At 35.8% G+C, this 17592-nt stretch overlaps 1 protein-coding gene across 2 annotated transcripts in view; it reads right to left on the reverse strand.

Annotated features, from left to right (window-relative positions):
- Positions 1-17592, reverse strand: part of GUCY1A2 (guanylate cyclase 1 soluble subunit alpha 2) — a 352258-nt gene that overhangs the window by 74282 nt on the left and 260384 nt on the right. For both annotated transcript variants that reach the window (XR_008557856.1, XM_028132015.2), the window contains exon 7: positions 2401-2555. Coding sequence is in view for 1 of the 2 variants with exons in the window: in XM_028132015.2 (XP_027987816.2) it covers positions 2401-2555 (155 nt within the window). In the remaining variant the exon portion in view is untranslated. The remainder of the gene's footprint in view (positions 1-2400; positions 2556-17592) is intronic.

Below are 17592 nucleotides of genomic sequence, written 5' to 3' on the forward strand. Positions count from 1 at the left end.
TTACAGCAGAACTCTATAGACTTGGGTAGATGGAAGAAACAGAAAATACTTAAGCACAAAAAGATCCAGAATATGAAAACCCAATTACTAAAATCACATACTGGTAGCCATATTTAATTTGCTAGAAACTTAACCAGGAGCCAGCGTGTTTTTAATGGCATCCCAGATAAAAGTGGATGTTCAAAGCCATTGAATCCAACCACTCTTCTGAAACACAGCAAGACAAGTTGAAAGCAAATGTTGGGACGCTAAGATCTCGGTAATCAAGGAAATGGGGATATGGTTATTCCTCTCAATCACTAGATTCCTATTCCTCCCCACCTCCTAATCTGTTCTTCTTTCTGTAACTTTAGTGATCTTTTTAAAGTACAAATCTGGTCAAGTCACTCCTTTGCTTAAAATTCTTCATTATGCTAAGTGAAATAAGCCAGCCAGAGAAAGACAAGTACCATATGATTTCACTCATACGTGGAATCTAATGAACAAACTAACTACCAAACAAAATAGAGACAGACTCATAGATAGAGAGCAGGCAGACAGCTCTGGTGTGTCTGTGGGGGAAGGGGGGAGTGGAAGAGGGAGGGTATTGGGAGGGTGTGTAGGGATTGTGCAAAAAAGAAAAAAAGGTAAGTCATGGACCTGGTCAACAGTGTGGTGAATGCAGGGTGGAAGTGGAGGCGGGCATAGTGAGGATAAATAGTGATGGAAAAAAATAAAAGAAATAAATAAGTAAATAAAAAGTCACTTTGGAGCAAAAAACTAAAAAAAACACAAAAACTCTCCAATGTCCACTGCTGCTCTTAGGGTTAGGTTGAAACCCCTTAAGTTGACTTACCAGCTTTATCTCTTCCTCCTCATTTTAGCCCACCCCTTCTCGTACTTTAATATTCTAATCAGCGTTTCTTGACCTCCAACCCATTCTATTTAATGAATTGTTTACTTGGGCACATCCAACATTTAGTCCATGGTCTCCTTCTCAAGGGCAGAGATCAAACTTATGAGGTTCATTATTATAACATTAGTGCCTACCGTAGTGCTTGGAATATAGTATTTTTGAAAAAAGATAAGGAGGGAGGAACACAGGGAAAAGCAAGGAAAAGGGCTGAGGACAGACTAAATGTAAAAATTGGTTTATAAAGCATTAGGAAGAATTACATGATTTGGTGCCAGTCAGAGAAACTATCCCTACATGGCATCTCAATGTGTCTATCTTTGTTTCCATTGTTGTTGCTTTTAAATTATAATCAAATTTTGTTACCTATATATTCAGATTTTCTGCTTGAGGGTTTTTTTTGTTTGTTTGTTTTTTGTAGCCATGTTAATAACAAGTATCAATGATCACCCTGGCCTGTGTGGTTCAGTTGGTTGGGCTTCGTCCCAAAGTTGCAGGTTTGATTCCCGGTCAGGGCACATGCCTGGGTTGTGGGCTTGATCCCAGTAGATGGGGTGGGGAGTGGAGGTGCAGGAGGCAACTAATCTGTGTTTCTCTCTCTCCTCACCCTTCCTCTCTCTCAAAAAAAATCAATACAAATTTTTTTTTTAAAAAAAGGCAATGATCACTATTTCTACTTTACAGTTTTACAATAATTTCTAAGTTACCCAAATCATGGCACTATTTAAACAGCTTGTACACAATGCCTAGCAGAAAGTAAAAGTCTAACAGGGATGAGATAGTCATACTGCTTTGTTATTCTAGAGAAGTCCATCTTATTAATGCATTCATTCATTAGTTCAATAAATATTTATAGAGTGCTTCTGATGTGCTACACATTGGTAAATTCTGGGTGTATAATGATGAGCCAAACAAACGTGGCCACTGCCCATATGGAGCTTACTATCTAGTGGCTGAGATGACATCTACCAGGCACAAAATAAGGATGAATGCAGCTGTCAAAAAGTGTAGAATTGTGAAATAAGACCTTTATGAGAAATGGAGACTGAAGTTTTACTCTGTACCCAGTATATGTTGCACTGGAGAGAGTCCTTGTTTATATTCATATTCAAAAGAAAAAGAGACAAGCCACCTTCTCTAGCATATTCCTTTAATTTTCATAAACATTGAGGAACATTTTGAAAATATTAGAGTTTCTAGTATAACCTTAGCCTTTAACCTTAACCCTTAACCTTTGCTCTCATATCTTTTAAGCAGGTATACCTCAGAAGAACAGAGACTGTGGGAAATGACAAATGTATTTACCTCTCACTCAAGTGAGGTTTCCCATGAACTCTCTCAGAGTGTGAAGAAAAGTTTGTGTCACAATTGCTATCTTTCAGACTGGGCAGATACACTGATATTATCTCGGATTATGACAGAACCAAGAAAAAGAACAGGGTCTTACAAATGATAGGATGTTAGCCCAAGGCAGTGTCAAAGACCAGGGAGGAAACCAGAACACTTACTGGTAAGTGGTGGGGCTGACATTGATGCGCCGAGGGTGACTTCCCGATTCGAATTTGCTTGCCAGAGTGACATTATTTCCAAACAGGCAATATCGTGGCATTCTTACCCCAACAACTCCAGCCAGCACAGAGCCTGAATGAATGCCTATCCTCATCTAAAAAAAAAAAAAAAAGGTTATATTATGTTTTCATTTGGTATGCAATTATTTTAATGAGAAGTACTGCTAATTGTGCACACAGTTAAACAATGAACTCCTCAAAGGCCTTGGTTGTTATTGTGAGCCCAATATCTGGATAAACATGGATGCTGTGAAATAAATGAATAAGTGGACTTATTAAAACTTATTTAATTTGCTACATAAATCTAGTTATGTTACAAGTTAAATCAGGTTTCATTTGTACATTAAATGCTCTATATATGAAAAATGTATTATTCTCCTTCCAGTTATTTATTCTCACATAAAACCCTATTTCCCCTCCATAGCCTTAAACACAATTATAAATTAAATATTTATATTTCTGTTTATTCTATTTCAATGTTGGATTTTTCCCGTGAGAGAAGAATCCATATGTATTTCCTATTGCTGAATATTCAACACTTAGTTCTGGACCAAGAGCAAAATAGACACTCAATAGTAAGTGGTGAAAGTTGAATAAAATGCCTAAATTCCCCATCATGGTATTAAAATGGAGTTATAGAGCATTCAACCCTGGTGTCTGTCAATAAAAGTCAACTGAAACCCTGAAGAGTAAAATAAGTGTTGTATATTTTATTCTCTGAGAATCTGATAAATATTAGTCTGGTCCACACCTTGAAGGAGCCCTCAATCTATACTTAATATACACTTTAATAAGGTTTCAGTGATGAAGTTGTATTCCCACGATCTACCCCAAATAACCAAAGCTAATGGTGACCAAGTAGGGGAGTGTGAGTAACTCTGGGAAATGAGGAGGAGATCTGATCCCTAGATGTCCACTAGGTAGGCAGTGTCAGCTTTTCCATACCATGTGTGCTACTGCTGCTATAGCTGTGAGGATAAAATGCTACTCATAGACTAACCCTGCTCATCAGACTGGAGACTTCTGCATGTATCAATCCATAATAAGACAGGTTAAAACCAATGTTATCTAGCTGAGTTCCTAATAACCTTGTCATCTACTCTTTAAAAAATGATTCTAAAATTTATTTAGAAATTCAATATATTAGGAGGAACCAAGATATACTTAAGAAGAAAAAGTTGAAATATTTGCCCTATGAGATATCAAGTATTTGTATAAACATCTAATTAGTACACAGATATTTATAATATTGATGCATAGAGACATACACTAATAGACAAATAGCTCCCCCAACCTTCAATGCATATATACGTGATTGATATATGACATAGTTGGCATTTCAAATTAGTGAGAAAAATATGGCATTTCCATTAGGATATTCTGTATCAACTGTGTCTTCATGTGGAAAAATAACCTGAGTACAATAAAGATCTTAATGTAAAAGGTACAATATAACAGCTTTAAAAACAACTAATCAATTACTGTATAAATAAGTGTTGTATATTTTATTCTCTGAGAATCTGATAAATATTAGTCTGGTCCATGCCTTGAAGGAGCCCTCAAGGTGCATTTGATATACACTTAAATACGGTTTCAGTAATAAAGTTGTATGCCCTTGATCTATACCAAAATAACCAAATCTGCAGTATCAGTTAAAACCTAAAATATAGACACCAAAAACTATAGACTTTTATTAGTCTCTTAGTAACTTCATTACTGAAAACTTATTTAAGGTGAGTGGTCCAGATTGCCAGGCAGCTAGCTCTGTTCCCCTTGGTCAGTCAGGTAGCAAGTTCTTATCACTGTGTTCCTCTTCATATCTTGTCATATATAGGGTGTCCCCTCAAAATGTATACACAATTTAATTCAGGTTTAAGTGATTTGAAATAATGGGTGAAGCCAGACTAAAATTTATCCTAAAGTACCACTAGATTTTGTTTTTATGGGGACACATAAAAGATAAAGTTTATGGTACAAAACTGGCAATAGCTGACGAATTAGGGGCACAATAATACCAAAGGAAATGATTCTTGATGTTTGTGATTCTATAGCTTTGTATTATCAGAGGTGCCTGGACCAGAATGGTCATCAGTTTAAAACAGGCATTGATAAGAATAATTATTCATTTTTGTAGATTCTTTCAAATTTTGAAAATGAACAATGTTAATAAACACTGACTTTATAATCATCCATGTGTATAGATTTCTGGGGGACACCCCTGTTTATATTTTTTAGAAAACTTGAAGCTGGGTCAGGAGCATCCTCATGTTCTAACTCATGATGTGGTAAGATAGATAGTAACAGAAGTCCAAGGTGTGAGTATTGAAGTTACCCTTTAAGGTAATCTTCATTCTTTTGTTTAGATCCATATTTATATCTAGTATAATTTTCCTTCTGCCTAAAATACTTCCTCAAACGTTTTTTTAGCTGTAAGTCTACTGGCAATGAATTCTTTCAGTTTTTATATGTTTGAAAAAATTTTTATTTTGCTTGCCCGGACCAGGCTTGGGCTCCTCCCCGGCTGCCTACTGCTTAGGGCACTACTACATCCCTCGAGGGATGTCAGACTGCTGGTTTGGCCTAATCCCTGCAGGCCTGTGAGAGGGCACAGGCCAGGCTGAGGGATCCCACCAGTGCACGAATCCGTGCACTGGGTCTCTAGTTTGTTTATAAAAAACCACTTAAAAGTGTTTTCTGAGAAAAATTTTTAAATTATTTTGAAAAGTAACAAAGCTAAAAGAAACTTCAAATATACACCAAATCAATTGTATATCAAACTGTCATAACCAAGCATAAGGAGACAATTACTAAAGGTAATGTGGATTCCTAGATGGAATCTTGGAACCTAAAAAAGGAACATTAGGAAAAAATTTGAGAATACTTGGAGGAAATATAAACTTTAATTCATAATAATATATCCATAATGGTTCATTAATTATAAAAATAGTACCACTTTTAGGGAAAAATGAATTTGGCTTATTTGGGGACACTCTGTAGTATTTTCACAATTATTCTTAAAATACAAAACTGTTATAAAATATAAAAATTATTTTAAAATGTAAATCATATGCTCCTCCATCAACAAAAAGACAAATTTACAAATGTGTCTTATCTCAAAATGTTTAGTTTTAATTTGCAACAGTAAGAACTAACTCAAGGGGTTGTTATATGGAATAAAAGAACTGAAAGTGATAATAAAAAATAATAATTCACGAATATTGGAAAGAAATGAACCAACCAACCAAAGGCAATAATCCTAAATCCTTTGGTACATACCCTAAATCCTGTTGTATATTACTGTTGTTACAAACATTTGTTCCATTTGGACATTAGATGGCGCTCATGCTCATTTTACTGAGCAGGTTGGCTCCCCAATATCAGCAATATATTTCTCAGTTCAAGATGTGTATGGAAGATCTGGCTCAATATTAATTTGGAAGAGGGTAAATTGTGTAAACAAAGTTAACCCTCATAATAAGGTTTAAATAAACCTTGAGTTTGGCGGCAAATTTTAAAAAATGAATAAAACTGGATATTAAGAAATCATTAAACAGGATTCGCAAATGGTAGACCTCAAAGCATTCATGGATCCCCTGAGCTTGTTGTGTGTGTGTTGTATCCACAGTGTTTATCAGCTTTGCAAATGAGCCAATGGATTACCCAATATTTTAGAACCATTACTTTAATGTCCCTTTCAGTTTCAAATCATTTCTGTATCTTCAACATCTACCACTGAATTTTGCATTTAGTACACATTCTTAAAAATTTAAATATATGAATATGTGACTTGATCAGAAGAATGAAAGGAAATTCTATGCTGAGAAAAAAAAAAAAAAGTCAACCTTTCTTTCCTCTAAATACTTGCAGCACTATATTTTTACCGTTCAAGTCATTGGCTACTCATTCATGTGTGTGTCCCTTATCAATGTTTGCAAACTAAGAATGTATATAGCACCTTGGAAAAAGATACCTCAAATCAATGTTTCATACCCATTACTAGTTCTGCTTGCCACATTAGTCTAATAATTCATAAATTAACAACAAAACATTGGATCTTTAGATCCTCCCAAATCTGACTAAAACTTAGATGAAATTAGTTAATGGCTCAAAAAAATAAAAATAAAAAACATAGTCACTGGGGCTAAAACCACTCATCAAAACTTAAAATTGCTCTTTCTGCTTCAGTCCAGCCACGACATTTTTATTTTGATGGTGTCCTCTATTACAAAATAAAAGAATAATAGATTCTCACAAATCAATGAATCCATGGACTAGAATAAGTCATCTGATTTAACTAAGGCACTGTTTTAACCAAACTTTGAGAAGAACTTGAAGTTTGAGATTGAAGTTTTTGTAGTATTTATTTGTAATTACCATGCCATTGATCCCATCCAAGCAAACAAAAGATAAAAAAGTAGGAAACTTTCTTCTTCAAAAAGAGAATTTGATAAATGAAGAATCTACACAAAGTAATCATCAAAGACCAATTCTCTGTGTGTGTTCCACACAATGTCAATTTTAAGGAATCTCTTAGCACATAGAACTCCTACAACTGTGAGTGTGTCCTGATTTATTGTGTTTTGGCCCCATTCCCATGACACATGAATTTCAGAATAAGAAATGTGTAGTTTTAACCAAATCAATCTCTTTATTTAAATTAAATTTCTGAAAAAAATAAATTTCTGATTACTTTGTCTATAAATGTATGACTTCATAAAACTATTAAAATATATACCATTATTTTTATATACTTTATTATGTTACCAAGTCACCTGCAGACCTCTAAACACACCAATCTACTTTATTCCCCAGGGCTTTCTGTTGCTGTGTACCTGCTTAGGCTGCCTCTACCACTTCTCTGGGGTAATCGCCATCATTTCCGTAGACCCACCATCTCTGCTCCATGCCTGTGCCTAAGTTGTTCCCCCTGCTTTCCTCATTTCTTGATCTGTCTTGATGGCTTCTCACCTTTTAGACTACAACTCCGAAGTCCCTTTCTCCAGAAAGTCTTTCATCCGGAAGTTAGTGCCCCTGGTGTGAATTGTATTCACTGTAATTCCTTTCTCCTAATTGTTACTACACTTTAAGTATTTTTTTCCCATTATCTGTCTCCTCTGCTTGGTACTCAACTCTGGAAGAACATGAATAGCATCTATGTTACTATTATAGCCCCAGCACCTACCAGAACTTTCCTGAACACAATGGTGAGCCAATAAATACTGAAGTGAAATATGAATGTGAACCACCTCTTTAAAAAATCTCAGAATATAAACTACTCTGCCTTCTGAATTAGATTTTTAAATATATTTTGTTTTCTTCAACTGTTCTTCATAAAAATAATATTCTAAAAAAAAATAATTTTAACTAAAGGATAATTTACCAGAAACTTGCCTAAGTTATGCCTCCATTGCCTTTCACTCTAGCAAGTTAAAAATAAACACATGAGCCCTGGCCAATTTTTCAGTGGTTAGAGCATCGGCCCTCAGACAGAAGGGTCATGGGTTCAATTCCTGGTCAAGGGAACGTGCCTCAGCTGCTGTTTCGAACCCTGGGCCCAGTGGGGGACCCCAGGGGAAAGCAACCAATCATGTGTCTCTCTCACATTGATGTTTCTCTCTCACTTTCTCCCCCTCCTCCCTCCCGTCTACTCTCTTTAAAAATATCAATGGAAAAAAATATCCTTAGGTAAGGATTAAAAACACACACACACACACACACATGAACAAAACAAACAAGCTGGGTCAGGTTAAGGGAGTGTATCCAAGCAATAACACCTGCCCAGGGAACTACCTAAGAGCGGCCAGTGAGAGCTGTACACCAGGAGCCAGGGACACAGCAGTGTGTGGCCAATATCAACCTGTGTGTCTAACTATGCTATCAATTTGAGTGGTGTATGTAGGAGGACATATATATCCTACAATTACCAAAATCATACCAAATACTTCCATCTTAAAAATGTACTTTTAAGATATTTCAAGTAGGTAAGGGTATTATCAAAACAAAAATCCAATCATGGTAGAACTTTATTTTTTAGTATAGAGTAACACATTTCAATTTGTAACTACTTTCTGTCATGATATTAATAAAGAGTATGTTCTCAATGAAAGGAGTCAGAAGTGTTTCTGAGCACTTTGAATCAAATACTGGAAATGGTAAGATGTCAGTTTATTTTAGGAGCTTAAAAGGTAGTTGGTGACAGATATCTCCACCTTTAGATCAGTGCCTGGCTCTCCCGTGACTATCACCATGGCAGACTGGGCCCTTAGCTTCTTACACCAGATCATTTCTGTCTGCCTTTTATATAGCTACACATGCTCTGTGGAGTCCTTCCAGGGGCAAAAGCCAAAGGAAAACAAAGCTCACCCAGTATAATTCCCAATCTTTTTCACTAGTTTGACAAGAGCCAATGAGGGATTTCCATATAATGGACTTTAGATGTGATTTTTGAAAGCCATTAGGAGTTTGAGACTCAGTCATGTCTACCTTATTTATTGTGATAACCCTGGGTCTTTTTACATGCACATAGGTGATTGGTAAGTATACTCTATGTATTAGGTAAACAAGCTAAACTTAAATATACCATATGTACTAGGTAAGCAAGCTAAGCAATTATAATTGGCAAATTATATTTCTGATTCAGAATATTAGTACATGGAGAATGATTTTAGATTTATGGCTAAGCAAGAAACATAAGCTAAAAAAAACTTCTTAGTGAAATTTGAGTGGCACTGCTGATGGAAAGGAGAAGGCTTATTAGAGAGATATGTAGGTGGTAATTTGACAGGACTTGGTGACTTCCCGGATGTCAAGGATAAAAGAAAGGAGTTATAAAGGAGGATTCCCAAAGCTCTGCATTAGTGTGATGCGTGTCATGGTTTGAAATAAGGGCAAAAGAAGAAAAAATAAGTTCCTTTCAGGTGGGATGAAGATGTGGGAGACTGTGAGTTAATTTTGGGTGGGAAATTTAAATGTAAGTTAAACTTGTATTGGGAGCTATCAGCTTCTAAGTGGTTCTAAAAGCCATGGCTGTGGCATAGGGGGTGTAAAAAGAGTTGAGTAATTTTGGAAATATAAAGGATTTATAGTCATTCTAACAGGTATGAATTGGTGTATCATTGTAGTTTTTATTTGCATTTCCCTAATAGCTAGTGAAGCTGAGCATCTTTTCATGTAACGGTTGGCCATTTGTCTGTCTTCTTGGGAGAAGTGTCTGTTGAGATCCTATGCCTTTAAAAAAACTTGATTGTTTGTTTGGTGTTGAGATGTATGAATGCTTTATATATTTTGGATATTAACCCTTTGTCAGAGCTGTTGTTTGCAAGTATCATCTCCCATTTTGTTGGTTGCCTTTTTGTTTAGTTGTCATTTCCATTTGCTGTGCAGAAGCTTTTTAGCTTGCTATAGTCCCATTCATTTATTTTTGCCTTTACTTCCTTTTCCTTTGGGGTCCAACAAGGTGATTAATAACATGTATTGGACAGCTTGTGGAGAAAAAAGAACCCTCATTCATTGCTGGTTGGAATGTAAACTGGTACAGCCCACTATGGAAAACAGTATAGAAGCCCTTCAAAAAATTAAGAATAGAGTTACCATATGACAAAACAATCCCTCTTCTGGGTATCTACTGAAAAACTTGAAAACATTTACTCACAAAGATATATGCACCCCTATGTTCATTGCAGCATTATTCACAGTGGCCAAGACATGGAGACAACCAAAGTGTCCTTTGATAGAGGATTTAATAAATATGTGGTACATATACACAATGTAATACTACTCAGCCATAAGGAAAGATGAAATACTGCCATTTGAGACAACATGGATGGACCTTGAGAATATTATGCTAAGCAAAATAAGTCAGAAAAATCTATGAACCATATGATTTCACTCATGTAGGATATAAAACTGAAACTCAGAGACACAGACAACAATACGGTGGTTACCAGAGAGAAGGGGTTAGGGGTAGTAAAAGGAAAAGAGGGCCAAATATATGGTGATGGAAGAGGATTTGACTTTTGCTGGTGGGAGCACAATGCAGTGTACATATCCTGTACACTTAAAGCCTATATAATCTTGTTGACCAATGTCAGCCCAATAAATTTGATAAAAAAGAAAGTAAATAAACAATTTACAATCCAAGTAAAACCAAGGATCTGAAGCCAGGTCAAGGGTCTGAAATGTTAGAGCAGACAGGTAAAGGTTGAAGAGCAGATAAAAATGGAGGAACAAAACCAGAAAGTAGGAGCTACCTGAGAAGTCAAGTGATTAAGTTTAAAGCAATGAAAATAAGAAGACCTTAACAACGAAGCAAACCCTTTTAGGACAAAAGTGAGTCCCCTAGAAGAGCCTGCAAAAGATCTGGAGGAAGAAAACAGCAGGCAAGAAGGACATGCACGTTATGGTGAGCAAAGTGTCAGAGGCCCATTCTGAAATGGGAAACTAAATTCAAGAGATGTCCTGAAAGACGCAGCCCATCTTGCGAGTTTCCCTTGTCAGAGTCCCCTGAACCAGACTCGCTGAGTCTAGCAAACGGAATCCAGCTGCTGGCATTTTTCCACATCTGCAAGATGAGAATATGGATTGGATGACATGAGTGTCTCAGTGGGATGACTTGGTCTCTTGATCTTGGAAGGAAACCACAGACATTCTTAATTTCTTAGGCCTCTGAAGCATTTTCAATCTATTAAAACACAGCACAGAGGTCACATTTTTGAGTTGTTCCTTTGCCCCAGTCATGTAAGAAGAATTCAACAACAAGAAGAAAATCATAAAACACTTATGGAAAAATATCTCAGATTTATTAAAAAGAAAAACAACTTGTGTTCAGAAACTAGATTTTGAACACTGAAATCCCTGAGGAAGTGTCCTGTTTATTCCATCTCCTAAGTCTCTTTTTAAATGGCTCTCTTCTCCATCCCCACTGTCTGTTCTTCGGCATGGGCTCTCAGTCTCTCACCTGGACTATCACACTAATCTAACTTGTCTACCTGCCTCTAGTTCCTCCTTGATCTTCCAGTACATAGCTGCCAGATGGTTTTTTCTAAAACATTCTAAGACATTCACCTGAATAGATTTCTCTCCCCAATTAGAATCTCTCCATGGCTCCTAACTTCCTATTGAACATCCAGACTCCTTTGCAAGGAATTCATAATTCTTAATGGCCTGGATCCTTGCCAATGTCCCATCTCCTCTAACACTCCTCCTTCCTATGAATTTCTGCTCTTAAAACACCACATGCCTTGTTGTTTACTAAATTCACTGGACATTTTCACACTTCTGGGATTTTGTACATGCTATTTCTTCTATGTGTACTGTCCTCCTTACCATAATCTTCTGACAAATTCCTACTCTATTAACCTTCAATACATATTTCATATTTCCCCTTAACACAGTCTTCCCTCCTCTGACCCTTCACCTGCCACACTTCATCATCCCATCATCTCTGCTACATTGGTTTCTTGCACATTCCTCTATTTTAGTATGTGTAAATAACAGTAGACTCTTGAAATTCGACTAAAGAGATGAAGAGGACCCCTCTTTGTAAATTAAAAAAAAAACCCTTTGGAACCCTAAATTCACAATGCCACAACAAGTAATTTCTCCTAAAAAGTGTTTATCTAAGAATGAGCCATAACACAAGCCATGGGGATGTTCAAATAGTGAAGAGCCATATAAACTCACTGACAAGTCTCTGTCCAAGCTTCATGGCATGAGTGACTTAAATGCATGTCAAAAGGCAAAAATATTACTTATTACATTCTTATAACTACTCTGAGTTCACTTGTGAATAGTTGAAAGTGAGATTGTAAATTTTATAAATACCAAGGATAAATATTATGGCACTTACTTGTTTATACATTTACTACCACATCTAAATCTATATTCCATGAGAGGAGGCTCTGTGTCTATTTATCTTTGTGTGAGAACTTGTAGATGTTCAATAAATGTTTAATGAATGAACAAACCAGATATCTGAAATTCAATTGCAATGTTAAAACAATCACAAATGTTATTCCCCTTCCCACTGCTCTTGAGAATAAGATATAACATCTCCCTATTTACAAAAAATATAATTGCTAGAGGAAAAGACTTACTTCATTCAATATTGATCTATTTCACTTAATTATTTACACAACAAATACTTGTTGAGGTCTTAATATATGCTACACACTTTTCTATGTGTTGAGAATATAGGAATAAATACAATATATGAAGTCTCTGCTTTTATGGTGTTTACATTCTAATGGAGACACATAATAAGCAAATAAACAATAATCAAAAACCACCACAAATTTATACTTTGAAAAATGCCTCTGCTCTTTTTAAAACCGGAGAAGTTAGATATGGTGCCTGAAGTGAGGAAGATGAAGCAATGGTGGGGTCAGCTCTGTGCTGCTGCCACCACACACTGCTGACCTGAGCTTTGCAATTTCAGATTTGGGCTCTATTTCAAACCCTTGCATTGTTCCTGACTGGTTTGTATAAAAAGAATTACCATCTGAATAATTTTTCATTTACATGGGCTAAGTGTGTGACTTTGCAAATGAGAAATTCTGCCAACAAACTGAGAGGTATATTTTAGAAAGGTCTTACTTTTGTCACAGGGACAAGGTCTTAGCTGAGAAAACAAAAGGGAAAAATTTACAGCCATTTAGTGGAACCTGCTCTTTAGAAGTTCAGTAAAATTTAATTAAAGACAATTTTCTGCAATGACACAAGCCCGCATATTATTGTAAAAGCATCAGGGGAAATGACAAAATATCTCTTTTTTAAATTTAAAAGGTGTCATACAGTGCCAAGGTCACCACAATTAATTGTGACAGGCCAGGAAGACTGAAAATATCGTGGGACTTTCTCACAACTATTCTTCTTTGAAAAAATGTCCCCTATACATGTCATTCAAGATCCATGTGCTCTTTTTTTGAACCCTTCTCTCAAGACATTGTTTTTTCTTTCTCAGTTACCACTGTACTCCACATATACTTCAACCAGTTCATTGATCACACTGTACTTTATTTTTAATAAACCTGTTTTTCATTCTAGATTATAACCTTCTGCTGTCCATGTATACCTTTAATTCCCAGAAGTTATCTTTTTTTATTGGATGGAATGAATGAAGAAATATACTCTTTTTTTCTACATTGGCATAACCAAGCATACTATTCTAAACTGATAAGAAAAAGGACTCCTTAAGTGGCTAAACAACTCTCTTTAATTAAGGTGGTATATTTTAACATTCACATTCATCAATTTTATGTAGATAAAGTTAGTTTTGAAACACATCATTTACTTAACTTGTTCACTAGGACAAAATAGAATATTTAATGAATATTTATAAGATATTTAAATATAAAATATTATAGTTGCCTTTTATACTGCCAATAATATATTTATGTGATGAAGAAAAAGGAAAAGAAAGAGGGGGAAAGGAGGAAGACAGGAGAGAAAGGAGGAGAAGCAGCAGCATTATTATTTTCTTGAAGGAAATTTTAAAAAAATGTTATTCCTAACAATGAAATGTTTAATGAGCTTAGACTTAGTGAAAAAAATATTGGGAGCAGGAAATTCTTCAAGCTCTGTCTTTAGGATGGACAATTTGTCTCACTCCAGAAAGTAAGAAATGGAAAGCAACTGACTTATTTGCGAACAATGCAAAGAATACAGAAATCATTTCTTAATAAAATGATAAGGAAGCGCAAGACAGGACAAAAGATAGTAGAAATAAGATTAGAAGAAAATATAGTCTAGATTTTATAAAAACAAAGTCATTATTTTCTCATTTATCTGCTATAAAAGCATGTGTAGAAATTTAGTCCCTTGGAAGAAAATAACATATGAATGAAAAATCAGATTTGGAATAACCACAGACAATTATAATCTAAGATTATCTGTTAAACTTTATCTTATTTCCCAGAAAATTAACTTAAAGGCTACCAAACATATTTCTCATCAAGTTTGCGAAAAGTACTTGTTTTCTAAATCAGTGTTTTTAAACTGCTGGTTGCAATCTTTCAGTGATCTGTTAGGTTAAGTGTTTTTTTAATCTTTTGTTTTAATTAGCTGTACCTTACACACATATATAAACTTTTGTGTGTGCTCTGGGTCAAGGCATAAATGTATTTTATATGAGTTGTACTAAAAAAAATGAAAGCCATCATTTTAAGGAACATGAATAAGTTAACTATATTTAACAGAAATGTTTCAAGACCTTTAAGCAAGATTAATTCAAGGTATAAATAAATGAATTGAATGTGTATGATATGTCGACAGAGGGGGCTATAAGTAATTGTTCCTCAGCAAGTTAACTCCCCAATCACTGGCCAAAGCACCATTCTCTTTCTACTGTACCTTAAGTCTCACCATTTCTATGTTTCACTGAGTTTTATTGAGATATAATTGACAATAACATTGTATAAATTTAAGACGCACACTCATTGCAAAATGATTGTCACCATAGTATGCTCTCATCACCTAGTTACCGATTCTTTTTTTGTCATGAGAGCATTTAGGATCTAATCTCTTAGCAACTTTCAAGTATATGACAGAGTATCATTAGCTATAATCACAATGCCATACATTAGATCCCCAAACTAGTTCATCTTAGAACTGAAAGTTTTATCCTTTGAGCAATATTTCCCCATTCCCAGTAGTACTTCTTTAAGACTAAAAACGTGACTGAAGCTACAGAAGTACTGGCTCTGCGGGGACAGGAGATACAGAACATTCATAATGAGGGAGGCAATGAAGTGGGCCGGATTGGGGTGGGGGTGGGGGACCAGCAGGGGAACTGGTGGGGGCAGAAGGAGTAGCTTGGACAGGGAGCCTGGTCATTACAGCCAGAAGACAGAGTGAGGATGCTGGGTCAGGGGAAGAAGGACGCTTGGCAATGGGATGCCCATACTTGGTTACCGAGGGGAATGGGGTATGTAGCTTAGAAATATTATCAGTCTTCTCCTAAGAATGCCTTCACCAACTCCTCCTGGAGGAGTATTCCTCTAACTCTTGGTGGATGCAATATTGGGCCATATGTAGACTGTAGACTGTAACTGTCAGTCATAGCCTATGACTGTGGGTTCACCTTATTTCCTCTAGAGTCTAGACAAATAAACCCGAGTTCTTTTTAATCAGTAGAAAGAAAAAAAAGAAGGCACATTTAAGATTGCATATAACTTTTCAAATGTGCTTTTTAACTAACCACCTTCTGAAGAACACAAAGCAGGTATTTATTATGCCATGAGAGGTGACAGGACCCACACCATTTCACAAAACAGCAATTATTGGAGCAAGAACTAAAACCTGAATCTTTGCACTCCAAATCTTTTGCTCTTTTATTACACTGACCTGCTTTTCCATTTAAGAGTGGACAAAAGAATCCAAAATTAAAGATACACTTCAATTACCTCATGGCTTTGCCCTTGGCCTGCCATGGCCTTAGGACATACTAAGAATATCCTGTAAAACTGAGGACATTGTTCTGGAGTTTTTTCATTTATTTATTCTCTTCCTCAATAAGTGAAAAAAAAAATACTGTATTTCAGAGAGAGAGCCTAAGGGTCTATAAATTACAAGATGCATGAAAGGAAAGGAAAGGAAAAAAAATAAGCAATTAAACCATAACATAATCTTCCAAATCTCTTAAAATTTCCTTTAATTAATATTTAATTACTAAAGTATTTCTTTATACTTATTTAGATATAGATTTTGTATCATATTCACTCTGTCTATCCAGAAAAAGAAAAATATGAGCTTGTCACTATTTTGCTTGTTAGTTCATTTTGTTCACTAGGTAAAGAATAGGCTGACAGCTCTCAGGGGTTGAAAGAGAGAAGCTATAGGGGGTAGTTATAAAGGATTAAGAAAGAAAGAGAAAAAATTCATGGACATACAAAAAAAAAAGTCTGTATTTTTCTCTTAAAAGAAAGAAGAAAAATATGAGCAAAACAATTACGTGAAGTTATTCCTAAAAGTTCCTCATTTTCAGACTCTTCTAAATCATTTTTGAAATTAGAGTTATTGTTTTTCCATCTATGCCATAGTCTGTGACATCTTAAGAAATTTCACTCTTCAGCAAGTTCTGATGCTGAAACTTCTGCATTTTAACAGAAGACACACAAAATAATGTTTGCAAACAATCACTAGGACTCGTGGTCTTCAAATAATCCTTAGCCAGTTTTTAGAATGAAATACCTAGAATTGCATCTGTGTACTCATGCCACAAAAAATAATAACTTCACATGTGCACAGGCAAAGGCGCTACCTCAGCCTGGCTGATTGTTTTGTATGACACCATCAATTATAAGACATATCCTAGGTTCACAGATATTAAAAAGGAGGAGAAAAAAGTATATTTTGTAATTGATTAGATAAATATTCTCTTTGCATTGTCTTTTCACTTTCCCTTTAAAAATGATTAGTGAGAGATATGGATTAAGATGCTAAACCACTCCAGTTCCTTCCAGGGAATCAACCAAAAGAAGATAAATATTCAAAATTAGTTAACCAAGAGTGGTCAAACATAATAGCTAACATTTAATGAACACTGCAGGGCGCTAGACATGATCATTTATATCATTTCTAATTCTCACAACTCTGCATGGAAAGCTTTGTTGTCTATTTTTGTTATATATATTTATACGTCGGGAAACTTAAACTCAGGGACGTTGAGCAACTTGCCCACAATCAAAAAGCCACACATACCAGAGCCCTATTTCAAATGCTCCCAAGACACTTCACTGCCTCATCTACAATTCTCATCTCTTCCTTTCCTATGCGATTACCTCTATCTATATAAAATTTCTCCTTTGGAAACTGACTAATCCCCCTCCTCCACTTCCTTCATTCCCCTCTCCCTTTTTCGTGTGTGTCCACTTTTTCTTACTCATCAGACACTTTAGAGTGAACAAGATATCCTAATTCTCAGAAGACATGCTATTAGAATTCTACTCTTCTCTTTCTAGTTCATCTTGGAGTTTCCCCTGGTGTCATCTGACCTTTTCTTCAGGAGCCACACCCATAGGCTAGTCCTCTAAGTTCCCTGGTAGCATCTCTTGTCTGTCATTAAGCAGCATGCCTCTCCATCCTTCCTCATTGAGAGGGGCCTTCCTTGCTGGAAGTAGGCATGGGTGCTAGGAG

Source organism: Eptesicus fuscus, chromosome 13 (genome assembly GCF_027574615.1).
Source record: "Eptesicus fuscus isolate TK198812 chromosome 13, DD_ASM_mEF_20220401, whole genome shotgun sequence".
NCBI classification, from domain to species: Eukaryota; Metazoa; Chordata; class Mammalia; order Chiroptera; family Vespertilionidae; genus Eptesicus; species Eptesicus fuscus.